This window comes from Neolamprologus brichardi, chromosome 17 (genome assembly GCF_056152115.1).
Source record: "Neolamprologus brichardi isolate AB-2024 chromosome 17, ASM5615211v1, whole genome shotgun sequence".
Lineage (NCBI taxonomy): Eukaryota > Metazoa > Chordata > Actinopteri > Cichliformes > Cichlidae > Neolamprologus > Neolamprologus brichardi.
The window spans coordinates 20,195,201-20,220,774 of record NC_142120.1 but is presented as its reverse complement, the minus strand read 5'-3'; the positions used below and the strand labels follow the sequence as shown (position 1 = coordinate 20,220,774).

Sequence of the window (25,574 nt, the reverse complement as noted above, 5' to 3'; positions counted from 1 at the left end):
CATAAGATCTAATACTTCTATCACATCACCACCAAAGTGGTGAACAAGTGGTTTGTGTAAACCCCAGATTACCGTCACCCACAGAAGACTGACTGATCCGTAACATCTTCAGCGTGGAGAACCATCAGATCTGGTGGTACTGAGATCAGAATCTCTGTTTGAAGATTAATGAATGAAATAATATATGCTTTAATAGATTATGACCTGAATCATTAGTGATGTCAATGCTGTCAACTATTCCTGCATTATGAAGCCTAAACATTACCATCTTGTTCACTTTTGGAGCCTGAAGTGAACATAAATCACTGTAAAACATAATTCTCTGAAAAGCTGTTGTTAAAAGGAAAATGTTAATAGAGGCAGCATGTTTTTTTTAACCAGGCTGTAAAGTGGATGGTGGTTTGGTTTTAAATGGGAGCCTCTGGTGGACGTTGGAGGAACTGTTGGTTTTGTCTCTTCAGCACTTCAGCTGGATTTAACGTGTCGGTTTCTGTTTCTATATAAAATACCAGATGTCTATGCTGCATTTCGACTTTTCCAGTAGGAGAAAACTAAACACCACAGTATGATTTTTCACAGGTGAGTACCTCCTGTGGGACATTTCACTGTTATGAATATGTTAAAATATCACAATAAATAATAGTTATTTTAATCCGACTAAACTGACTTAAATCTTGGTTTACATAAACGGAATAATTAAAATAATGTAACCAGGAAATTCATGAGAATTATATTTGTCTGTTGAATCTGTTACCCATTTATTAGACCTTCATATCTGAGCTGCAGCTGTCCAGTTTTCTGTTTAGCCCCTTTGACGACTTTGAGCCACGTGATTGATCTGCAGCTCTCACAACTTGACAACAGGTCAGTACACGTGTTGAAATAATTACGGTATTTTTAATTTGATGTTTACAAGCTGCAGGATTGTAAAATAAATATTAGGCAATATATTATTATACATAATTATATAATAAGTTAAAACATTTTTTATTTAAGTAAACTTCCGGTTTCGAAGACCGAGCTGTAGCATTTGTAACACATCCAAGTGCTTTATTAATGGTGGTTTTACCCTGTTTGGACCTCTGCCTTCATAAGCTACCCCGGAGCAATATGTCGGTCCAGTGACGCACCGTCCTACGCCGCCCCGCTGTGGACGCGCCTGCGCACGACACTTAGCTGCCATGGCAACCGGGGTAGCTTGTTTCCGTGATTTAGTCCGAAGAGAGAAGCGGAGCCGGTCGTTAGCAGCATGTTGGTCAGGCTAGTTAGCTAGTTATAGCACATTAACCGACTAGTTAACGAGTTAACCTGTCGCGTGATGACAGAGGGGTGACTTCTCGCGGTGTCTGGAGAGCAGCAAGCGCGCCATGACCGTCCGATTCAAGGTAAACAACGCAACAGGTATTAGCATTAGCAGCAGATGCTGCACAGTGAGTTATCCTGACCCTCACTCTGCACGTGATAGCAGAAGAGGGATTAATCTGTATTTAATCCGATGAAGTCAGATCATCCAAATCATTCAACACAACATACACCTCACTGCAACACCGAAAACACGTCGACCTGAAGCTGTTTCGCTTAAGAGTGCACCATATTACTGCTTTTATTTTGAAGGATGATTTTTCAGATAAAGACGTGAAGAACTGGCGCTGAACTTGTATAAATTGCAGAGTTTTATTTTGAAACTAACCGGTGGATGTAATGACCTTAAATGTACCTGCACAGCAACAAGTTCCAATATTTATATTAAAAAATAATTAATCTATTGATGATTAATTGATCAGCAGTTTTTTCAATCATACCTCGTTACCTGTTTCCATCCTGTGAGCTTTTGCATCTCTGTGTCTTTGTTGTAGAGTCAGACTGAGTATCAGAAGAGCTTTGGTGTTTCCCGCTCCAGAAATGCGTCTCCTCAGCGCTGCATGCCGTTGGCCGGTCTTCGCTCCGACCAGATGGGTAAGAAACAGGAAACCACCACAATAAAACAAACATAAGCTGCACCTGAGCTCTGACATGAAGTGGTTGAACACATGAGATGTTTGTCTGTCAGGTGTCAGCAGGGAGCCGGGTCTTCAGCGCCTGAGGAGGCCTCTGTGCCCAGCTCAGTCCTCCACCTCTCTGCTCCATCCTCCAGGTGATGAGCAGCAGCACTCTCTGGCTCACAGAGCAGCGCCCTCTGCTGGTAGGAACCCCATGCTGCTGCTGCATAATGAAGGTGTATATGAAGTAGAAGAGGCTGCAGATCCAGCTTTGACATCCAGCTGTGGCACAAGTGTCTTTAATGTGAGCGTCACATTGGAGTTCAAGGATGACTGCATTCAGTCACAAAGTCCTGTTTACCTTCATTGCTCTTTCTAACAGCCTCCACAAAGAGGCTAATTTGAACAGCAGGAGGAAAGCAGAAGTCGTTCACACTGTTCTCTGACTACAGATTAAGCCTGAAGTTTAGTTCATTTTGCTAAAACAGCTTTAACTAAAAGGTCAGACTCTCCAGGATGTTTCATTTGATCGTGTTTGTCTTATCAGTGAAAGAACGAGCCGGAAATTTTGATGATTCTCAAACTGCCAGGTTTTAGGAGCCACTCAGCCCACAGGAGGATGCCCTCCCCAGAGCCCAATCCACCAACAGCAAATCCCGGATCCCCGACAGAGCCGGAAACTCCAGCCGGACCACGACCTGCTGAGGAACCGGCAGCTGATGGAAAACCTGGTGAGTAAATACATGGAGCAGTAGCTACGTGATGACCGATTCAAATATCATAAAGCAAAGAGAAACTAAACCAGCTCCAGATGACCAACAGACCTTTAATGTTCTGAATGTTCAACACGCAGTTTCATGTTCTTTTTCTCCTCAGTGAAGCCCCGTCCCCTGCAGCCTGACAGCCAACCACAGCCCAGCCACTCTGTGACAGCAGCAGCTAACGGGCAGCCAGCACCATCAGGGGCTGAGGTGAAGTCCGCAAAAACTGACAAATCCTGATTGTTTCTTTGAAGACTATCCAACAGCATGTCATGTACTTGTCCTGTAGATCGATTATGCGCTGAGACAAAAGGCGGGGCTGAGATCAGGAGGTCAAAGGTCAGGAGGGAAGCACTCAGAGTATCACAGACAATTTGGATGGAAGAAGCCAACAGCCGCTGCTGCTTCGCCCATACTGACTGCAGAGCAGGTGAGACCAGATGCACAAATATGTTTGAGCTCCCACAGATCCAGGTGTGCTGCTGCAGAGCAGGTCCACCGACGGCTCAGAAACCAAACATGCGGTGCTCCTCAGGTGTGACCTGGACGTTACCCTGAGGAGCCTTGTGTCCAGCACACTCCGATCAATAAAAACCGCCGAGTGCAAGAAAAATAAAAACTGTAAATATATTTCCAGTAAATTAGCTCGAGATCATAATTTCAAAGACAGTGAGTTTCATAAAAGTCTTAGCCAATCAGAGTCATTTTGTAGATCAGTTTCTAACATGCTGCATTTTTTTGTCTTGTTTTTATTAGTCGTTTATGAAAGTATCTTATTTTTAAAAGTTGCAAAAGTTGCACAGAAAAAAAAATAAATACAAAAATTAAAGAAAAAGAGTAAAAAAGTTAATAGATAATATTAGGAATTATGCTTGTTTCATTGTGGTGCATTTAATGATAAACGTACAGTTTTAGTGAGTCATTTGAAACAGTATCTAAATAAATGGATGAATGGGACTGTAAATTAATGGAAGCATTCATAAAAGTAAAATATTCACATCAAAGAAATGAAGTGAATTTGTATTTGTAAAGTTCTTTATTTCACAACCGGAACTGAAATGAAATTAAGTCAGAAACATTCATTTCTGTAACATTTTCTGATCAGATCAGTCGCACATGAATGCCACAAAGTGCTGATACTGTGTAAATCAACTGTTTTGTATAGTTTTTTACTGTGGTAATCATATGTGGTTGTCACAGATTTTACCCTTTGATGAATATTCCACTGCTTACTCAGAGTTTCTGGGTTTAATAAGTGGTTTGATAGCACGCTGTGTACTGCTGTGCACAGCAGGGGTCAGCACTGAGCTTTAAACACAGATTCAGGGGAGCAGAGTGAAAGGTGGAAACTAGATGATCACACCTGTGGATCCAGTTGATCTTTTCATTGATTGATTATCACTTCTGCTCTCCAGGTGCTGCACTCCAGCAGCAGGTCTGTCCCGCCCTTCAAGATAAACCCTGTCTCCATGAAAACAGAGTATCAGTGCAGCTTCCAGGGTCTGGCGCCACCTGCTGGCCCCCGGCTTCGGAAACACCTGGAGGATCAGAGAGTCCCGCTCTTCCAAACATACAAGGTACAGATGTGTGCAGATGTGAAGACCTACTTAGTGTAGTGACCTCTGCCCTGAAAAATCACATAGCATTTTGAAGGTCACACACCAACCTGATGGTCCTCTGCCTGAAGGTCAACAACCTAATCCTCCGCTTGGCACAGGCAGTGTGAAAGGTAGAGGCTCAGCTCGAGGCATCCTGATGCTGATTTCTGCACTTTATACTTTGGTTAATGGTGTGTTTGGACCCTTGAGTGATTTTGGAAACCAAACCAGTTCATGTCTTTTTTTTCTGTCTTATATCTTTGAGTTTATATGTAATTCTGCAGTAGGAAGACTTTGCCCCACATTCATTTGCTGTTCTGCAGGCGAGACGATTCTTCTTTGTGTCCCACCAAGCATTAGCCTCCAGGGTTGACTGGGTTATATTTTATTGGTTTTGTGCAGGAGACTAGGAGAGAGAGAAGAGATGAGGAGGAAGTGAGGAGTATGACAGACAGAGTTGCTGGCGAGGTGAAGAAGAGTGTCAGATAGGCAGATAAGACTCCATCACCAGTGTGTCACAGTTAAAAGCTCTGCTTTCAGAACAGAAGCGGGAGAAATGAGACCTGTGAGTGTCAGTTTCCAGGAAGTCTCGGGCCAAAAATGAGCAGGAATGGTCATGCAGAGCAGACTGCAGGTCAGTTAAAACAACCCTGAATGCATTCAGTGAGGTGGGCTCTGTGAAATTTCATGATTTCTGCGTGTGACTCAAGCACAAAGACCTATAAATGTGATTTTTTTTAAGATTTGAGTATAATGGCACTTTGTAATGGATGTATGTCAGACTAAGAAAGTCACTGTGAATAAGCAGAAAGCAGAGGTTGAGTCGAGGAAGGGACCAAGCAGAGCATTTTGACTGTGTACTCTATTTTCATATTTTTTAAAGCTTTTGTTCCCAGAGGCATTCATAACATTACTCATCTTTAAAGCTATTAATCAGTGATGGTGTAGGTTTAAGTGTAACACCTCTTTAAGCAAACAGCCACAGCTGCTGATGAGCTGCACACACATCTGTTCTGTTTCAACCTACAGACCACCAGGAGGAGGAAGGAGGAGTCACAGAAGAAGCCCCGCCTCCAGCGGGATGCTCTTCAGAGGGACATGCCCCCACCTCCAAGCCAAGTGCGGAGAGGATACAGGTGTGTGTGTGTGTGTGTGTGTGTTGCTGTGTTTTTTGTGCTCATGAACTCATTCATTAAATCGTTTGTGTGTGTCTGGCAGGATGTTAACAGAGTATGAGTCGAGCTTTCGTTCTCCCCTCTGCAGGATCCCAGAGGGAGGCGGAGCCATGGACAGCGCTGCCCAACAGGTCAGGATCCGGCGAAGCCGTTCACAGTGCTCAGCCTGTTTCACACATATTCATTTATGTGTAGTTATGCAGGTGGAGACGCTATCAGACACTGACCAGAGGTCATAGCAGAGCACAGAAGAGAGAGGTTCAAAGTTTGTTTCTTACCTGGTTTATATGGAGGACCAAAACTGACAAAACCACAAATTTACTGAAATAAATCCTACAAAATGACCCAATCACAGTGCCCATCCTCTAACAGTGGGCCCTCTGCTCACAGTGCAGCTCAACCTTCCTTCACAGCGAACACCAAAGCTTGTTGGGCCTCCAACGGTGCCTTGTTCTCTGCACTGAGGAGAGCTCATGTGACAGGCCTGAAAGTGTCTGGAGATGCCTGAAACCGTTCCCATTCACCTCTGTCTCCTATCTTTCACACAACCTGTTAACTGACTTCCTGAGTCAGGGTCAGATCGGGTGCTTGTTCTGCACTATGTTGGCACTGTTACACAGCTTCCCCTCACTCTGAATTTGACATTTTCCACCATCCAGCAGCGGACAAACACACCGGAGGATTTAAAATAACGTGTTCAACATTCAGTGTTTCAAACAGTATTTAACCATGTTTAACTGTAAGCCCCAGTCATCAGCATTGATCACTGATCACCCTCAATGCTGCCTGAACAGAGTGTGTGTTTTCCTGTTTTGTGTTTCTGTGTGTGTGTGTGTGTGTGTGTGTGTGTGCGTGTGCGTGTGCGTGTGCGTGTGCGTGTGCGTGTGTGTGTGTGCGTGCGTGTGTGTGTGTGTGTGTTTGTATGTTGCTGATAGAAAACCAGAGTGCTAGTGTCAGCAGTAAAACCACAGAGCTTCATTTCAGGGAAACATGTCAGACTTAGTCATACACACACACACACACACACACACACACACACACACACACACACACACAGGTATGCTCCTACCAGATGGATGGAAAGCGTTGTCACAGCAACATGAAACACTTTAAACTCTCCTGTTTCAACAGAATGTTTCCTGAAGCTGTTCCAGCAGCTCCATCCATGCTGCTGCTTTGCTGCTCTTATAGTGAGCTCCTTCTTCACCCGCAGAGAGCATCTGCCGCCTGATGGAGGCAGTGCCCAGAGTCTGTGGTGCAGCTGGCTTTTGGGCCGCTCCAGCTCTGGGTGTTGTTGGTCCATCAGCTACAGAGAAGAGTGAAGTTCTTTAAAGATCTGAAGTGAAACTGAACGTGTCCACTGCAACCGCTGTCTCTGCGTCTCATGCCGTCTTTTTAAATCTTTGACGTTTCATTTGAGCTTCTCCTGTTCCTCTTCAACCTTGCGGTAGCTATTTTGGCTTTTCCTACTTCTCAATCAATCAGCATTCAGCTTACACAGCGCAAGTGGGTTTCTGGAGGAAAGGCCTTTCTGCAGGCAAGTATCTACAAAAACACGCTGCACAAAGGCCTAACTGTTTGAAGGATGGGTGTGGAGTCCAGTGATAAAGCGTTTTCACCATCACCATCTTTTCTGCACACTTGCTGGCTAACTAGTTGTCAGTCAGAAGTTTGTCTGACACTTAAAAAGACCAAAACAACCGAAATTGACTTTATATTTGATTCCAGGGGTGTCAGACTGATCTTTGCTCGTGGGCAGCATGCAGCCTAGTTTGATCTAAAGTGGGTCAGACCAGTTCCATTTATAAATGGAAATAACCCACGCACGACTACAGAGGTGCTTCAAGGTCAAAATGTACACAGATCTTACAGCGTCGGGCACATATTTCTGTCCCTTTCTTTAACGTATGTATTGCATAACTGGCTGTAAACAGCAAGCATTTACAAAAGTCTTTTAATGTGGTTTGATTGTGAATTTCCGCCCTCCTAAAACCAGACCTCCACTCTTCACAGGAAACTTTGTGAAGTAGCATTCAGGAGTATATTTTTGATGGTTTTGTCTCATAAAGTCATGAAGATTAAAGCTACCTGTGCTGCAGATTCTTTCACACAGAAACAGCTGCTCAGTGAAAATAAGATCAGTGAATCTGTGGGAGGTGTAACCATCTGGTTAAGCTTTCCAAGCCTGCGGTGGCCTTCGAAAACTTCCAGTGTGTGCAGGGAAGTTGTCGGCTGGTGTCACAAGCTGTGAATTCATCAGGGCGACAGTTGTCAGAGAGAGGTGCAGCGTCAGGCTTACTGCTGCTGGGTTGCTCGGTTAGGTTCAGACTGGAAACATACTGAGGTTTCAGAATAGGGTCAGGGTTATCCAGGGTTGGGCTGGGGTCAGGGTTGGGTGACTTTTTACAAGAATCTACTGTGACACATTACACAATCAGAGCAGATCAGCATCTTTATTAGCAGCTTCATTGTTAACTTGTTTTGATCCCAGCATAATCTGAGAAAGGCGGAAGAACTTTTGAGCAAATGCACATTTGGTTGCGCAAACCTTTAAATCATTTCCCATAAATCTGCAGGAAACTCGTTGTTCAGCACTTCCCTCCTGCTCACTCATTAATTTGCTAATGTGCCAATCACGTGCACCAACCAACACACTTTCTACGAATTTGTGTTGTCTTTTGATCCACTCTATTCCGATTATGCTCTTGTTGCCTCATCATGTTGCTGCGTTCCAAGTAACTTGGGCATGATTGGACTGCAGCATTCACTGTCGAATCTGTCAGGCTGCACAATATAGTCAACGTGCAAGTATTTAAATTTGTCATCTTTGTATAGCTTTTAGGACAGAAGGGTTCATTGGAGCACATACAGATCTGGAAATGTTTGGACTGGTGACAGAGTTTTCTGAGTTTTTATTATACCGCTCAGAGCACATATGAAACAATCAGCTGAAGCTGAAGTGCAGATTTATCAGATTTCATGTCTCTAAAAAGGCTCAATCAAAAGATGTGGAGGGTCTCAGGATCAGTGGATGCAGTATGAGCCAACAAAAGAGGACGCCACACTGAACATGTGCCTCTGTAAAGTTTAGCAGTGAATGAAAGGGACTCAGGCATGGCATGACCCTATGTAGTTTGAGCTCCTCTTTGTACTCAGATTGCAAACTGAATTTTTTGAGGGTCTAATGTTGTTGGTAGTCAAAGACAGCAGAGGGGGATGGTCTTAGGATCCTTTACATGAAAAAAACTCTTCAGAATGTAACACTTTCAAGCTTTAGGTATAATAGTTCAAGACTCTTTGAGTTGTATCAAAGTCACAGACTACAAATTGTGACACTCAAGAACAAAAAGTCCAGATTAGAGTTTTTTAAAGAAGATGGCAGTTACATAGCTTTGGAGTCTGAAATTCATTCCAATTTTCAGGCTCTGGTTCTGGAAGTAGTCCTCTGTTGAACTCATCATTCTGTCACGTTGGTCAGTGTGTGCTTTGCTGTCATTGGTAATCACTTCAATCACTTCAGTTTAATTGGGGAGCCATTCATCTGTGTCACTAATGGTTATTTCTATACGTTGTTGAATTTGTTTGGGATCCAGTGGTTCCTGGTCAGTCTTGTTGCTTTAACCTCGTCCTGTGTGGAAACACCTTGATAACAGTGTATTTGACATCAACAAGAAAAGTCAGGAGGTGCTAAATCATTAGGAGGCCGCCTCAGGCAACCCTGACGCTCTAAAGGCAGTCTGGTGAGTAACTGCTGGACTGAAACTATCTTCAGCCAGTCTTAATATAAATGTATAAAGTGTATTAAGAAATATCGTTGTAGCTGCTGCTTTTGTTGGAGCTCCTTTAGAGTGACAATTAGAAAGTTCTTTCCTAACAGGGAATATTTTTGGCATAATTTTTGCATCCATCTTCAAAACCTTTTGCTTTATCCCTGCCTTTATCCCACTGTGCAGATGCTATAGAAAGGACTGATGATGTGACATGATGCATTGCTTGCTTATTACCTTTTTTAGAAGGCAGGATAAAGCTGCAGAGGCTTTGGCTGCTTACGGTTACTGCTCAGACTTAAAGATCATTTGTGGTCGATTGTATGCTGTCACGGAAGTATCTGTCCGTGCTGTTTAAAGCTGTGGTTCTTGTTTGATAGCTGTGGTGTGTCAGCACTACACCACAGGAGTTCAGGGATACAGAAGCTTCCACTAAGACTTTAACTGATGTGTTCCAGTTAGGATATTAACACCAAACACCGTCACAGTCAGTGAAGACTACCTGACAGTCACAGCTGAGACATTAACTACGCGCTGTGGTCACAAGCAGCTGCAGTTTTCTGCTAAACACACAATGCTGTATCTCAGCCTTTTTATGTGGTCACAGACAATGGAAACTTTACTTCAAGTAAACAGAGAAATTATCCAGAAAAAAGAAATCCCCCTCTGAGACCATAAGGGGGTTTCATAGCATTCCTATGCAAACTTCAGAGTAAAGAAGACAATGTACAATGGCAGCAATGTTAAAAGTTCATCAAATTAATCTTAATTGGCCCATAAAAAAGTCAGATCAGTAACCTGAAATATTCAACTCATGATGATAAAACAGAGAAAATCTTTGATACTTTAGAAGCTGTTACCAGTAAAGGTTTGACATTTTTGTCATTGTGAAAATTACTTTATATATTATTTGACTGTTTTATCCCTAAAATTTGAAGTTTACGTCTGTCTTTTGAGAGAGAAAACCATGGTCTTACTTACGTTTTCCTCTCTTACCCAGTTAACATCCTCGAGGTCACCAGGAACCTGTCAAGTGTTACAGTTAAGTTTTGTTTTAGCTGCATGCTAAATTAGCACATTTTTAAAAACTAGATATTAACATTTATTTCAACTTAAAGTTTTCTGCTTAAAGCGTTTCCATATGCGTGTTCAAAGCCTTGCAGAAATGGGTGGAAGTGAACCCTAACCCTAGATAGGTTGGCGGTGACCTATGTGTGTGGAAGTTAAGTTGAAACCACTCCACTCTGGTGTTTGTTACTTTTCAGTGGCATAGAAATATGGGCTCAAATTGTGGTCATAAATATTTTGTACTTGTACTTGTTTGTAAAAAATATTTTGTTAAGGTCTGCTTACAGATACAAAGCAAAATACTATGTGCAGCAACTCTAAGACTTTCATCTTGCAAGTACAAATTTTGACCCAATTTTTCTTCCTTTCAGCTGATTGGTCAATGTCTTGTCAATCACGAATTTAACAATCCAATCAGAGAACAGATGGATTTGGCTGTTGGTGGAGTGCTTTCCTGAGCTTCAGGTCCTGGAAGGGTAATACAGTTTAAAGCTGGAGGATCTCAATATGAATACAGTGGTCCCTCGTTTATCACAGGAGTTAGGTTCTCAAAATAATCTGTGGTAGAAAGTGCTTTGAGTACTGAGCTGCAGGAGTTGAAAGGCACTATAATAATAATATCAATAATGGATTGCATTTATATAGCGCTTTTCGAGACCCTCAAAGCGCTCTACAATTCCACTATTCATTCACTCTCACATTCACACACTGGTGGACTATGTAAGTACCAGCCCATTTACCATTCATGTCTGGATTATATCATCTTTATTTTGATTTTTGAAAGTGGATGAAGTCACGGGAAGAAAAGTGCACCACAGTTTGGTCGTTTCCTCTGAGCACCCTCCTCTGAGTGTCTGACCTCTCAGGACGTTACAAAAGATTTCCACACCGACAGCCTCAACCTGGAGAATGAACTCCCAGTGAAACAATCACAACCATTTTCCTGGTCTCGCTCCTCACCTGATCTTCTGCTTTCAGTATTAGATAATGTAAATTTTTCTACTGAAAACTTCTAGATTGAAGTAGAGGTTTTATTGTCATAAGCACAGAGGAAATAATCACAGCAGTTTACACGGTACAAATGAGAAAGTGCAATAGCAGATAATAATAGTTACAACAGTGATAGGGTAGGAGAGGGGCAGTACTGATCGTCTTATTCAGGAGTCTGCCCTTGATTTCAGACCACTGTAGCATATAGTGAAGGGCAGAAGTTTGGGTAGGCGATGTTATGGACACTCCCTACAATCCTGTAGGTGTAAATGTCCTGTAGTGACGTCAAGGCTGCTCCTGAGATGTACTGAGCTGCAGGAGATAAATCTTCCTGTTCTGAAGCTGCACTGTGACTGAGGTAGCGACTGCACATCTGTAAACGTTGCTAAGGACTTTGGCCGATATTCCAAATTTCTTCAGCAAACTCTGTGCTGTGATTTCTTTAGAAGCTCCTGGATGCTGCAAGACCAGGTGAGATCACACTTGTACATGCCTTGATCTTATCTGCAATTAGGGAAAGGTTATTTTCCACCTGGCCTCCAGTCTTGCCTCATCTCTGCACAATGACTGTATTGTCATCCGCAAACTTCATAATGCTGGTGTCAGACTCACCGCGCACACAGTGTTTACAGTTCTGATACTCATACAGTTTCTGACCGACTGGCGTCTGTGGCCAGTTATCTGGAGTTCATTTAGATAATGCTTTAAAACAGCTGTCCAACTAAGTTCTTACGGGAATTCAGTTACAGTCTTAACCTCCATGAGCTGCTTATTACAGCCAGCAAAAAATGTCCGGAAATAAAGACTTCCTCCTTAGAAGGTGGGATGATCCATTTATTTGTTTCCAGGTGAAGGAGTTGAGGCAGAAGGCGTTGTTGTATCGTCATCGCGCCTGGGGGACCAACTTTTCCAGAGACCATCTGAGCCAGCTGGTATCCGAACACAATGCTCTGTGGGAGCCGACGGACACCACGGTCTCAGCTAATGACCCCGCCTCCCCTCGCTTTCCCCCCGACTCCTCACCTGACCGCAACAGCTACAGCACTTCCTGTGTGGAGCCCCTGGACCTGGCCAGGTGAGAGATGCAACTGGTTAGAAGTAAAAGAAAGAACTGAACGCTGCTCTGTGCTGATTTCTGTCGTCTGTTCAGTCACTCCAGTAAGAGATCCTCCATCGCAGGCTCAGAAACACAGCAAATGAGCAAGGACACACAAATAAATAAACAAGCCGTACCGGGACCTCCTGCTGAACGGCGTACAGCCTGGGGGGAAGAAGAAAAAGAAGATGAAGAAGAAGAGGAAAAACAGGAAGAAGAAGAAACTACAGATGAGTGAGTTTCCTCTTTACAATCTCTCTTTTCTGTCACTGTTCTCTGTGAAAGGATAGTGGAGTAATGGAGGGACTGTCTCTACTGGATTTGACAGATAATATCAGGAGTTTATTGATAAAAAATGAGAAAAAAATAGAAGAAGAAATTATTTTAAAAGGTCAGATTGAAGTTTGAGTTATCCAACAAAATAAAGGAAATAAGCCTGATTACATAAAGGCTGGTGACAAATGAAAGAAAAAACCAGGATAAACTGTCAGAGATCCTGGATACTCGTCTGTTTTTTTCCCCTTCAATCTGTCACCTCTCTGTAGATGAGAACACACTACAGCCAATCAAATGCAGCATCAAGGAATGACATCATCAATCATAAAGACCAGGACAGACCCACAGGTTAGATGAAGTCTGCTGCAGCTGGTTTAAAGGTTCAGGCGTCTGCTAGCATTAGCTGGTGAGCTAATGCTAACATGAAACCGACGTGACGTCTGAGAGGAGACAGAAGGGCCTCGATTCAGCTCCATTTCTGCTGAAGAAAACAGTGACTCAAAAGTTTGACACTCAGATCAAAGCAGCCTTGCTCATTCTCAGGAACTGTGTGTGTGTGTGTGTGTGTGTGTGTGTGTGTGTGTGTGTGTGTGTGTGTGTGTGTGTGTGTGTGTGTGTGTGTGTGTGTGTGTGTAGAGAGGAGGGAAGGCTGCCAACTCCCGAGATAAAAATGAAGCCGGTTCAGAGGACTCATCACGACCTGACCACCCCTGCTGCTGGTATGCAGACATCTTTCCCTCACATTAGATAGATAAAATTTCATATTTAATAAGTAAATAAGCTGGTTCGAGTTGAGTTTGAGTTCTGTGACCTAATCACATTTAATCTGGCATCAACTGCATGCAGGTTAAAAAGGTTTTATACCAGATCTTAAACCCACTGGCTCCCATCTGAGCTTTTTATTTGCTTTTTCGTCGTCAGGAATCCAACACTAACCCTACCATTTGTAGAAAAGCAGAGTGGTCATGTTTTGTCTCCCGATTGCCAAGACCTGGGAGAAGAATATTAACTAAACTGAAATTACACATTGTGAATGGATTGAAGTTCATCCGAATCCATTAGGAAAGACCAACACGTAGAAAAAAAACTCGGATATCTGTCAGCTGTAATTCTCATTCATTTATCCCAAAGACTTATGCATATTCCCATTACTTACTTTGACATTTATCTTTTGTTCTACTGATGGATTTTATTATTAAACATGACCAATGTTTCAGGTAATGAAGTCAAGTAGTCAGTGTGAGCCAGAAGCTCAGTTTATCACAGTTTCTTTTTTGCTTTTAGGGCTGTGTGATGTCAAAGAGCCTATATACGAAGGGCTTACCAATCAGAAGAGTGTGTTAAAGGGAGAGGAGCTAAAACAGAATTTGTCAGACAGAGAATAAACTGAGGGGCCGCACTAAGGCCCTGTGTAAGATAAAGAAGGATTATTGTGATCTGTGAATCATGCAAAGCCACGCTGGTAGAGTCAAAAATAAATTGATGTAAATGAGCAGATGTTACTGCCAGGACATAAATACATTAATGCCTGTGATTGTCCTGCAGGAGGCGCTATATTGGTTGGGAAACTGAGGAGCACTGATGGCTCTTCTCCACTCAAACATCAGGTAGTGATGAAAGTATAGATCATCTGAACTTAAATGATATCGGCTTATGACACTGATGTGATTCTTTCTGTTTTCAGAGATGTGGGTCGGCTGTTTCCATGACAGCAGGGTCAGAAACACCAGCCAAACGTAAGGAAGCGTGGTCAGACAATATCACTGTCTCCTATAGCCCAGCCCATGACCACAAATCAGCCTCCAGCCCTCCGTTTAAACCAACCAGGATGAAGCAAACACTTTCACCTGCTGCAGCGCCACCGCCTCTTGTCCCGGCCCCGCTGCATGGTTTCCACGGCACCCTGAGACACCCGGACTTTCAGCACAACGGTGAGCATCAGAACTGGAATTAAGGTACTTGATTGGGCTGTGCAGTGGTTTGGAAAGACCTGGAGAAAGCCACCAGTTCTGTTACTGAGCAGTTAGAACAGATTTAAAGTACAAGCTCATCAGCAGGCAGGATGGCTCCAAATAAGCAGGTGTCATTTTATATAAACTGCCTCTACGTTTTGATTGGTCACTCAGTCTATTAGTATTCCTGCAGCCTATCAGGATCAAGTTGTGTTAAAGGATTGGAAATGGCCTCCAAAACCGTGTTAGGATTAGAGATCATCGTCTTCTTCAGACCTCTTGGCATGTTCTTATCCCCTCAGCAAGCGGATGGGACTTCAGACCTTCATACATACGATTCATAAACTGTTCATAGTTCAGTGAGGAGTGATAATTTGGAAGAGTTCAACTTGATTTATTGCACAACAGAATTTAGTAATAAACTCTCCGGTGGTTAGACCAGGGTGAAGAAGAGATGGGGAGGTAGGTCTCATGAATCAGTCTTTGAGTCTGACAGGCAGACTGATAGAAGAGTGCTAAGATTGAAAGCATGAAGGCTCATTGGCTCACAGAATGTGAGGGAGACAATGATTAGACTAGACCAATGATGTCACCATTAAGTTTGGCAGTATGGGAAAAAGAAGAATAGACTAGCAGCTGAACAGCCAAGTGAGCACGGAGGTGAGGGATTGCAGGTCTTCCTTCATGAAATTACACATAAGGTTAATCATTAGAGACTGTAAATTAAAGATGGAGTCTCCACTTTGGAGATTTAAATGTAGCATTCTGGCTACCACGTTGTTCTCTGTAGCTGCAAGTGACTGTGTTTGAGCAACAGGTTGGAGTGCTAAGCTATTAGTTAATGCTGGCTAGTTAGCATAGACTTACTCATCACAACTGGAGCTCAGAGTTCTTGGACGATCTTTTGGCACAGTTACAATACAGCAGTCATATTATTGGTCAGATAATTATATTAAAAATAATACAAAAAGCTCCAACAGCACAAACATGGTCTAAAGGTAGAGTTCAGTGACTCCAGTTAGATGAGGTGAAGTCTAGCAGACAGCTAGCACCTTTCAATCAATAAAATACATGCCAGTCAAAGAGGCCAATATAATAATAATACTAATAATAATAATATAATTTAAAAAATATAATAATACAGACTGTAGGCCTTTAATTCAACTGCAGTAAGCTAAATAAAGGTTCAGCTCCTGTAGATTTGTTATGAAAGAAGACAATAGTTACAGAGATAAAACAGTGTTTGTATCAGGCTGTGAACATGTTTATTTCTGCTGTAAACAGATTTTTTATCATGTGAGCCTGTGTTGACTGACTGACTGCTGGAGCCTCAAGAGGAGTTGGAGGAACTACATGCTTTGGCAGTTTTTGAGTAAACATGAAAAGTGTTACATTTAATGTGGAGAGTGTGGCAGAGACATACTCCTCTTCACAGCTGCAGGTGTAACACTGGAGCACTTTTATGAATTACTCCTTAGTCCTGATTATACAAGCAGCTCCTCCTGCTGCAGACAGACGGATGGCCTGGCCTTCCCCTCGGCTCCTCACTTCCTTCTCATTTTCTTTTCAGATTTCATTTTTCTCAACAGCTCGAATTTCATATTGAGACCTGAACACAGGGAAAGATAGTTTACCACAGGAGGCAATCTGTGCGTGTGTGATTGTGCGTATGTATGTATATGTGTTTGTGTGTGTGTGTGTATGTCTGTGCGTTTTTGCCAGCGACTGATCAATGAATCTGGTTGTTGTGCATGTCCTCAGGTGAGCTGGGGTTGAGGTTCAGGGAGCGTCCGTGTCCGGGCGGAGGCTGTGGCTCAGACGAAGGTGAACCAAATGTCTTTTAAGATAAACTCCTTCTAATTAAAATGACAATTATTTGACTTTTTTCTTTTTGCATCTGTTACCCAGACGACAGGGTCTCTGTGCTGTCATGGCGCTCTGGAGCCTCCTGCTCCATGGCGTCCGCCGTTCTGGAGCGCGCTCAGAAGAGACGGGAGGACTTCTGGGGGAAGAGATGACCCAGCGTGTTTTTTTAATGTAGTCAGGATGAGGTTTTTATAGATAAATTTAAATAAGAGAGATAATTGTGTGTTTTACTGATTTTACTGTAATCCTTTGACCTTTGAGAGAAATACAAATGAAAATGATAATACACTGACTCAATTTTGTTTCCTTTTACTCAACTTTCCTTAAAACTCCAGGACTTTAAAATCTTTGAAAAAACGTAGACATGTTGGTGTGAAACTGGCTGGACATGAATTCTTCCTCAGGTTTTGAGGGAATGAGGTCAGACCGGTCAGTCGGACAAAAGTTTCCGCCAAAGTCATGACAGTGACACACTTTGAAGGGACACACAGCGACAGCTTATTTTACTTCCTTATGAACACAACTGTACATAGCATTCAATATAATTGAGTTCAATTTTATTTACATAGCGCCAAATCACAAACAAAAGTTGTGCTTTTTATTTTAAGGTAAAAACCTACAATAACACAGAGAATTTTATTTTTTTGTTTCATGTTTTGTTACTACTAATAAAGCTAAAAACATGAAGTTTCTTTTGAGGTTGGCATGAAAAAGGTTCCTATGAATCAGTCATGTTGCTTTGTTTCCTACAGGTCAAATGTCTGATTTTATATTAGTCACTTTCATTAAACCAGGAAAGAACAGAAAAATTCCTGAAAACCTTTTTTTCCCCCACACCTAGTGTCTCTTCTTTAATGGTCTGTTCCTCTGTAAGCATTGAGGTGATGTCACCCTGGGAGGAAAAGCAAATATTTAAATCACTTCCTTCAGTCAGAGAGGATACAATACCGAGCAGCTTGCTTTGTACAAACACAATGGATATACCAAAACATCAAACAAGCGAATAGCAGCTACTGAATTCCCCTCATAACAATGTACAGCACAGAGCAAACAATGTAAAGCTGAAGGAGTGTGTGGACGTTAGCTCTCCTGCGATGTCACCATACTTTGTGAAAGTCCTGCACAGAGGAAAAAATAACCTGCAAGGTGGGTAATTTTTCCTCTAGATCAGATTAGAGCATTTTTCCCTTTTTACTCATTGGGTCACTGGGTAAGATTTAAATAAAAAGTGATCCAATTTAAAAAAAAAACAAAACAAAACTATATATATATATATATATATATATATATATATATATATTTCCCAGCCACTTTATTAGGTGAACCTAAAAAAGCTTAATTGTCTCATTTAGGCATGTAGAGATGAGTTCAAACTGAGCATTGGCATGAGGAAGAAAGTGGCTTGGTTGGTGGTGTCATACGCACAGGTCTCAGTGATCTGCTGGGATTTTCCTACATGACCATCTGTAGTGCTTACAGAGTAAGGCCTGAAAAAAGGGAAAAACATCTAGCAGCAGTTCCCTGGGAGAAAATGCCTTGCTGATGTCAGAGGTCATTAGACAAGCAGCAGCAGAAGACCACATCCGTTGGCAAAGATCATCCTGCAGGGCTCCCTTGTCACTGACAAATCATTACCGTAGGAGCATGCCGTCTCTCATGGCTTTTGGTTGCTTAACCTCTAATTTGTGAAGTTCCAAACAACGAACTTCACAAAAAAGAGGTTGATGTCATGGCGTCTACATTCATCAGTGTATGAAAGGTTATGCTGCGACAGTGAGACGTGTGGCATGAACAGCATGAAAGGGGGGATATAGGTCCATTCCTTTATGAACACAATACATCTTTTCTGTGCTTTAAATTGCTTGATACGATATGAATTGATATGAGTAGTTAGGAAAGCTTTTTTTTAAATGATGACAAACAGCAAATGCAGATTTTTAGAATAAATGCAGCTTCTGGAGCAGCTTCCTTGGTTATTTTTAAATGCATATAAAAATCCTGTTTGGATCCTTGGATTTGTATCAAAACTCCCAGCAGTTCTGCTGAGATGTCATTCACTTCGAACGCAATTGTGTTTGCAGTTCTGCCGTCTTTTGCAAAAAACAAAAACATGTTGCAACAAGTCAAAATTGTTATGCAAGGCTGCTGCAGTGTCTCATCTGATGCACAGCTCCTCTATTTCACAACAAACTCAGCAGCTATCAGAGGAAAATGCTGAAGGTAAAAACAGAAAAAAATTGTTAAATTGTCAACAGATGACTGATACACTCAGCACCTTTGTGTTAGCTGCAAGTCTTAATCCCATCATCGGTTTTGGAGGCATTCTCACACCCACGGCCAACAAAATAAAAGAAACCAGATAAAGGAGCAGGCCACTTGATCCCTCATGTCAAAGACGGAAAACATAACATCCCAGAATTCAGTAAGCGCTGAGGGGAACTGGGTGTTGGCATCTATCAGATGACCCAAGGTCATTATTCAACCACTGGAGAAGGCATGATTACAATATCCTTGATCTGGAGCTAGATTGTGGAGCAGTGTCTCACTGATACAGAGACACAGCCAATGTTAATGGTCCGGTGTGTCATGGAGTCCCTCAGGGATAGACTCGGGGGCCCTTTTTATTCTCTCTGATTTACTTGTTTATTTATAAGCTTCTCTTGGGGATATCGTTTGCAAACACGGATGTGCAGGTGATATTCTCTTGCACACCCTGAGAAAGGATGTTGTTAATCTGTTGCATAATAATGGTCTAAAGCATGCTGTCATCAAATTTCCACCAAATGTAGCACAAAACGTGACCTACTTTTCAAAGGAAATGTTTAAAATAAAAAAAAGTTTATTGCCTACTTAAGCTGGTGGTGGAATTTCCAGTCAGATACTTTTAGACAGTTGCCAAAGAATATTAATAAGAAGAAGGCTAAATACTATTGCAGGACAAATAAAGTCAAGTTTTTAAACTAGTGTTTTTTTCCCCAAAGTTTCCTTCTTTTTTTTTTTTTTTTTAAATTGTCTCCATTTTGACCTTTTATATAAATTTTCAATTTGTGCAAAACAGGCAGAAGAAAAATGTTTGCTGCTGCTAAAACATATAAAAGAGCTAAAACAGCTACAAAATCTTGTTAAAAAATAAATTAGCTAATACTAAAATAATAGCTACAAATGCACATTTTGTTAAAAACAAATAAATAAATAGTTACATTTAGATTATAGGGCATTGATAAACAGGTATTATTATTAAACAAAAGATAACAAAAGTTAGATTTTTGCTCAAAACTCGAAATCCATTTTTGTTTTGTGTAAAAAGGAGCATATTTTAGCTTTGGCTTTGTTAGCTATGACTAAAATATGCTAATATTCTTCAAAAAGATTAATATATTTCAGCTAGTTTATCAAGTTTTAGCCATGCTTTGCTATTTGGCTAGCTGTTATCAGTCTCTACACTGTTTTAATCCAGACTAAAATGTATCTCATATGTTCCAGAGGATGCGCTCCCAGGCTTGTCCATATGATAGTCCCCCAAATCATTAGGTGAAATGCTAATCTAGTTATTTGTTTCTAAGCACTAAATAGCGGTTATCAGTGTGTTATAGTCGATAGATACAGCAAGCTACCCTTGCTAGCTAATGTTAGCTGATAACTTGGTCAATTCTGCCACCAGAAAAGCAACATGGTGGCAAACAGAAAACTGATATTGATGCCTACTTGGGACATTAAAATGTGTAACAGGGCAGATCTTAGTGGAATCACAGTGAGGCAGACCAAGGCAAGTGCAGCGGAACAATAAGCATGTATTTGCCACACAGCTTTCCTTACAAGTAATTCACTCCCCATCTAAAGGTAACTGACAGACTTAAGTACATTCAGCTGTCACAGACTAAACCATTATTCCACTCACAGGTAAATTCTTAAATCCCAATCTTCCACCACAGTATATAATCAATTTGAATAAATAAATATCTATCTATCTATCTATCTATCTATATACACATATATATATATACATACATATATATATACACACATATATATACACATACATTTCACATTTTCATATTATTAAATATTTTACACTTTAATTGGCCACCATACCCATTGTTATAAAACCCCCAAAACCCAAGCACAAAAGATTCCCCACACTCACTTAACCCACGGTCTCTCCCAGAACCTTTAAATGGTGTCTGGGCCCCCAGGGAAACATTTGCCCAAACACCTTGGAGAGAACACAGGAAACACAGGTGAGGAATCACATCTTACAATCACTTCTTTGCGACCCCTTTAATTCTAGACTTCCACACACACATCTCCATTAGTTCTCCTTACTGGTAAACTTTATTTTCTCTCAATCACAACCTTTTCACAGACAACCACCACAGTCCTTAATGAGGAGCAGCTGCACAGGACTTGAAACAAAGGCTACCAACTGATTTTAAAATACCCAAAAAATATTTAATAAATAGTTAAACTTCTTGTGTGGAAATGTTCTCCTGTGCAAATCCATGCTTAAAGTGCGATGCTAAATAAAGTGCTAGATAAGGTGCTTTTTAATCATGTTAAAGGTGCTCCTAAAGTGCTATACAGATTATGATGTAAATAGTAGTAGGGAGTCTTCTTCCTTACAAAATGGCTATTGTTATATGCAGTTTGTGTTATATATATATCAATAAACTCATTTGAATCTATTAGCGTAATATATTTTATTCCAGCAGTTTGAGCGCTCACAATTTTGTTGCAATAAAAGGCTATTCTATTCTAGTGGATGGAAAGATGCATTAATTTGTATTTTTTTTTCTTAATTTGTTAATTAAAATATACACAATTTTTCACCATGTATCACAGGTCTAATATCTGACGGCGCAGCCTGGGAGTGTTTAACCATGTCTTAAACATATACTGATACTTCTACAATATTAAGAGTTATGTGAGCTCAAGTCAAAGATTTTCTATACAGTACACATTTTCCTTAAATGTAATTTTAGGTGCAAATATTATTTTTTTTTTTTATCAAGGACTGAAACAATGTTACCATTTATGATGAAAAGTCATGCTTTAAATGTGTGTAATATCTGTAGAAGCTGGTCTATTTGAAGTGAATGTTGAATGACGAATTCTATAAACGTTATTGTTTATGGCGGCCCATCCAGCTGAAGAAGATGCTGCAAGTTTAAAGCATAAACTTAGAAAAATGGCCATGTTGCTAATGAAAAGCTAGGATGATGCTATTGATATTATTAATAATTCCTATATGCCATTATATGTCCTCTGTCACAGAGTGTGAGATGCTGCGTTTGCTCTGTCCTGGAGTTCTTATGCCTGTTACATCTTAATGCATACATTAGAAAACAAAGCCTCTCCACAGCTTTATTTAAATTGCTTTATTAAAACATTTTACTACCCAGCCTGCATGTCAGCGCTTTTTGGTAAGTGTTGCATAATACTAAGATAATAAAGCAACATCTAAACAGGTGTCACAGACCGGTTAGACGTGTTTTTTTTCTTTTTTTTCTTCCAAGCAATTGTGTAAATTCCAGTTCTTAATCCACCAGGAATGACGACAACAACACACACACACACACACACACACACACACACACACACACACACACACACACACACACACCAATACTGAAAGAAGGAAATGATGTCACTGGATAACTATAAATAATGTCTCTTTGCTGATCCTGCGCAAGCACACCTTGAGTGAGAGTTAATTTCCTTTTTGTGTGACAGTAAACACACTGACCTGCGTGAGTGCGCATGTGTGTTTGATCAGGTTTTTTTGATGGCCTACATTCTGACGAGGGGGCGGAGGTTTGAGGTGTATAAAAGACGTCTCAGAGTTGCCTTCTCTCCACAGCAGCACCTGCTAACAGGTCAGGGCTCTCTCTGAGAAGCAAAATTATTGCTTTAAGGTGAAGCTTCTTCATGACTTTGTTCTAATTTTACATGTTTCTCTGTTGCAGGTTGAAACTCTCAGACTCTCTCTGTAATCTAAAACGACTGAGATACACCTATCCATCTGCACTATGAAGCGCAACACTGCCACTGTCGCCTCCTTCCTCCGTCCCGCTGCAGCTGCAGTTCTCCTCCTGCTTTTCTTTGGCTGGGACGAGCAGGCTTGGGCACACCCTGTGGCCCGTCCACTCAGCCCGGTGCTCAGACATCCGCAGACCTATCAGGACGTCGGACAAGTGTCAGAACATGTGAGTGGTCAATTTGATTGTAAATTAGAGACAAGTTACAGAAACATAATTCTGAATTACATTTGAATATAGTTTTACATTAGAGAAATTCTGCATTTAAAAAAAAAATTGTGGTGATATTCTTCAAATTTACTGCTGCCTTGTGAATGACCACGGTAAAAAATATAAAGGGACGCATCAACTTTAATCCAGAAATTTTGGCTTTAAGTCTCACACTGAACTTTAAAGTAATAATAATAATTTAAAAAATATAAAATAAAAAAAGGGTTATAGTTTTGGCACTATTTGTACTCCACAGTTTGCAATCAGGAGCTAAAATCTGTAAATGTGTTCACTTTAACCCACATGCTGCACAAACTCAACCACTTTTAAAACAAAAAAATATAAATGGAAGCCTATTTCATACATCTCTGATACATATAAATGTTTTACTAATTTGGCACTAATCTTGCTCCGTAGGGTTTTAAGCATTGATTCACATTTTAAAAGGGATTTTATCAACCAGAGGAAAAAAATTTGAGTGAACCACAATTAAAAATCAAGTTGATTCAGTTCAATATTTGAGAAAAACAAACTGGCCTGATTATCCATCACCATCGGTGTTTAGGATCCTGTTTTGACTCAGCTTGAATGCATGAAAAGAAGAAAATCCAAATAAACCTCTCTGTGTCTCTGCAGTATCAGAGGATCCAGCCAAAAGACGACGAGGACGACGAGGACGACACCAGTATGAGAGTGATACCCAGAGTTAATACTAACGATGTGAGTAATCTAAACTTTAAGCAGCTTCTTTGTACAGTACTTTGACTTGAAAGCAGTACTTGCAACAGAGTACTCTGAATATGTCCACCCAAGACGATGAAACAGCCTGACCTCTCATCTCCCTTCATTGTCTTTAGCACCACTTTGAGATCTGCTGCCTGCACGCCAACATCCTGGACTATTACCTGACTAACATCCTGCACCACACCAACAATGACCACGCCCACATGCACCGGCTAAAGACCAACCTCCACCGCATCAGCACAGACCTGCAGGCCCACGGCTGCGTAAGTGTTTCACTTGATGGATTACTTTAGCAGACAGTGCAGGAAGCAAACGCCTTCTATGTGTAACAAATTAGCAAGTTATAAGTAGGTGTTTTAACCGGGGTGGCATTTATTGGAAATGTTAAACGAGACGTGCACAAACTCCACTGTAAAAAGGACAAAATCCCACATCACTGCATGCTTTTAAAGTTCTCCTCCTTCATGTGGAGGATGGAGCTACTACAAACTTTTTGCAGCCATGTGTGGCGGCGCTGTGGTTGATCCTAAAATCGATAACGACTTTCTGTGGTTTCGTGCACACATAAATAGAAGAGATGGGACTGATAACAGTTGCTAACTTTCTCGATGTACCTCTGCAGAATGTCACTCAGTACCACGACCACAAAAATGCAGTGGATTTTCGCACCAAGCTTGAGAAGGTAAGATTGAACTTTCTTTTAAAATGCCACTTTATTCTGAAGGTTTGTTTTTATAAAGAAGAAGCACAGAAGGAATAAAAAAAAAAAAATATCATGAAATCAGGAGGCGATTAACTTCGGAGGAGGGCTCGGTAATTAAGAGTGGACTCGTCATGCTTTGATCTGCTTTCTGTAACGAGGTCAAGAAGTCCCTGGGTGGTTTAAAACTGCTCCAAACACTATCAAGGTCATCTCAGATGCAAGAGGGGCAGCCAATCAGAAGAAAGCTGGGTAAAAGAGATGTGGGGAGGGAGATAAAACAGCTTGTTTCAGAAACAAAGGGCCACTGTAAAATAAATCAGGGTTATTTGAATCCAATAAATCATGCAGTTCTGCAAAAGAGACTAAACTGACAATGAGTTTGACACTTTATCAATCTTTCAGGTTGTTTTCAGTGTTTTTAATCCGTAAATGACAGAAATTTGTCAGAATTCATGTTTTAAGGGACAATATTTTATGATCAGCTTTGAGGATTTACATTTTCATAGGTTAATTTCAAACTGTTGGACACAGTGAGTAATGTGATGATTTGTACAACTTGGTATTCACCAGATGGCAAGTGGATTAAAGATAGAAGATAATCCGCATAATCATAGAACAGGAATTTAACTGTCAGCTTCAACCTGATGAATCTGACAAAGAGCCCACATACAATCTAAATACCTGAAAACTGCAGGGCTTCCCTTTGGCTTCTTTTTGGGACTATTTGTAACAGCGGACTGATACAGATTTGGTGCTCTGCTGCATATTTGGATGTCCTATAACTCACCCTGTGTTTGCTTCTGTTTGTTTCAGATGGAGAAAATGAAAGGCATCACCAAAGCGATCAGCGAGCTTGACATCCTGTTCAGCTACCTGCAGGACTACTGCGTGGAGCCAAGGAACAGCACTGACGCCTAACACCACCATATTTATCACCAAGTTTTATACCAGCAGCTTTTATACTTCTATTTATTCATTTATTTAATTTGAGGACATATTTAACATTTTATAAATATACAGTTAAAATATTTATATTGATTGAAGTATGATTAGTCAATGGTCTGAGTTAATTTATTTATTGATGATCATAACATTTATTGACAATTTTTTAATGCCGGCTGTGAAAGGACTCTGGCGTTGGATTCTCAAGTTGCCATGTTATGGCTGATTGTTACAGTATTTAAATGCTGATGTTGTTGCTGTTGGCTGAAATGAACTGTATGTTATAAGATTTTGAAATAAACATTTTTAAGATTTTATCCCCTTATTTCATTTTTTAATCATATAATGCAATGGCTACATGATTTCTGTTCACTTTTACACGAGTTTTACACGTTTTGGGGGAAAAACCAAA

At 41.0% G+C, this 25,574-nt stretch overlaps 2 protein-coding genes across 9 annotated transcripts; both read left to right on the top strand.

The window, feature by feature from the left end:
- Positions 1-802: 802 nt before the first annotated feature.
- Positions 803-16,807, top strand: saxo6 (stabilizer of axonemal microtubules 6). Of its 8 annotated transcripts, none has more exons than XM_006780983.1 (16): positions 803-864; positions 1,857-1,956; positions 2,051-2,182; positions 2,570-2,710; positions 2,856-2,950; positions 3,030-3,170; positions 4,156-4,317; positions 5,368-5,474; positions 5,557-5,644; positions 12,187-12,413; positions 12,489-12,668; positions 13,347-13,429; positions 14,256-14,317; positions 14,395-14,641; positions 16,424-16,486; positions 16,571-16,807. In XM_006780983.1, exons 2-16 carry the CDS (start codon positions 1,923-1,925, stop codon positions 16,678-16,680), a joined length of 1,872 nt encoding a protein of 623 aa, XP_006781046.1. In that variant the 5' UTR covers positions 803-864; positions 1,857-1,922; the 3' UTR covers positions 16,681-16,807. The 8 variants fall into 8 exon arrangements, with proteins under 8 accessions (XP_006781046.1, XP_006781045.1, XP_087687166.1 ...); XM_006780982.1 differs by lacking the exon at positions 803-864 and adding an exon at positions 1,189-1,385 and having other exon boundaries at positions 5,602-5,644; XM_087831040.1 differs by lacking the exon at positions 803-864 and adding an exon at positions 1,189-1,385 and having other exon boundaries at positions 14,256-14,313; positions 14,394-14,641.
- Positions 16,808-22,497: 5,690 nt separating this feature from the next.
- On the top strand, positions 22,498-25,374 carry LOC148097914 (uncharacterized). Its single transcript, XM_087831053.1, has 5 exons — positions 22,498-22,731; positions 23,410-23,493; positions 23,631-23,780; positions 24,140-24,199; positions 25,034-25,374. The coding sequence occupies exons 1-5, from the start codon at positions 22,555-22,557 to the stop codon at positions 25,136-25,138; spliced, it is 576 nt and encodes a 191-aa protein (XP_087687179.1). The 5' UTR covers positions 22,498-22,554; the 3' UTR covers positions 25,139-25,374.
- Positions 25,375-25,574: the final 200 nt, after the last annotated feature.

What these genes read in the sequence shown, in the direction of transcription:
- saxo6 (XM_006780980.1), top strand. An exon ending in CAGAGCAGCGCCCTCTGCTG is followed by an intron (nt 2,183 to 2,569) that starts GTAGGAACCCCA and finishes TCAAACTGCCAG; the next exon opens with GTTTTAGGAGCCACTCAGCC. An exon ending in GGCAGCTGATGGAAAACCTG is followed by an intron (nt 2,711 to 2,855) that starts GTGAGTAAATAC and finishes TTTTCTCCTCAG; the next exon opens with TGAAGCCCCGTCCCCTGCAG.
- LOC148097914 (XM_087831053.1), top strand. Translation starts at nt 22,555, where the DNA reads ATGAAGCGCAACACTGCCACTGTCGCCTCCTTCCTCCGTCCCGCTGCA. An exon ending in CCAGAGTTAATACTAACGAT is followed by an intron (nt 23,494 to 23,630) that starts GTGAGTAATCTA and finishes CATTGTCTTTAG; the next exon opens with CACCACTTTGAGATCTGCTG. An exon ending in TTCGCACCAAGCTTGAGAAG is followed by an intron (nt 24,200 to 25,033) that starts GTAAGATTGAAC and finishes TGTTTGTTTCAG; the next exon opens with ATGGAGAAAATGAAAGGCAT.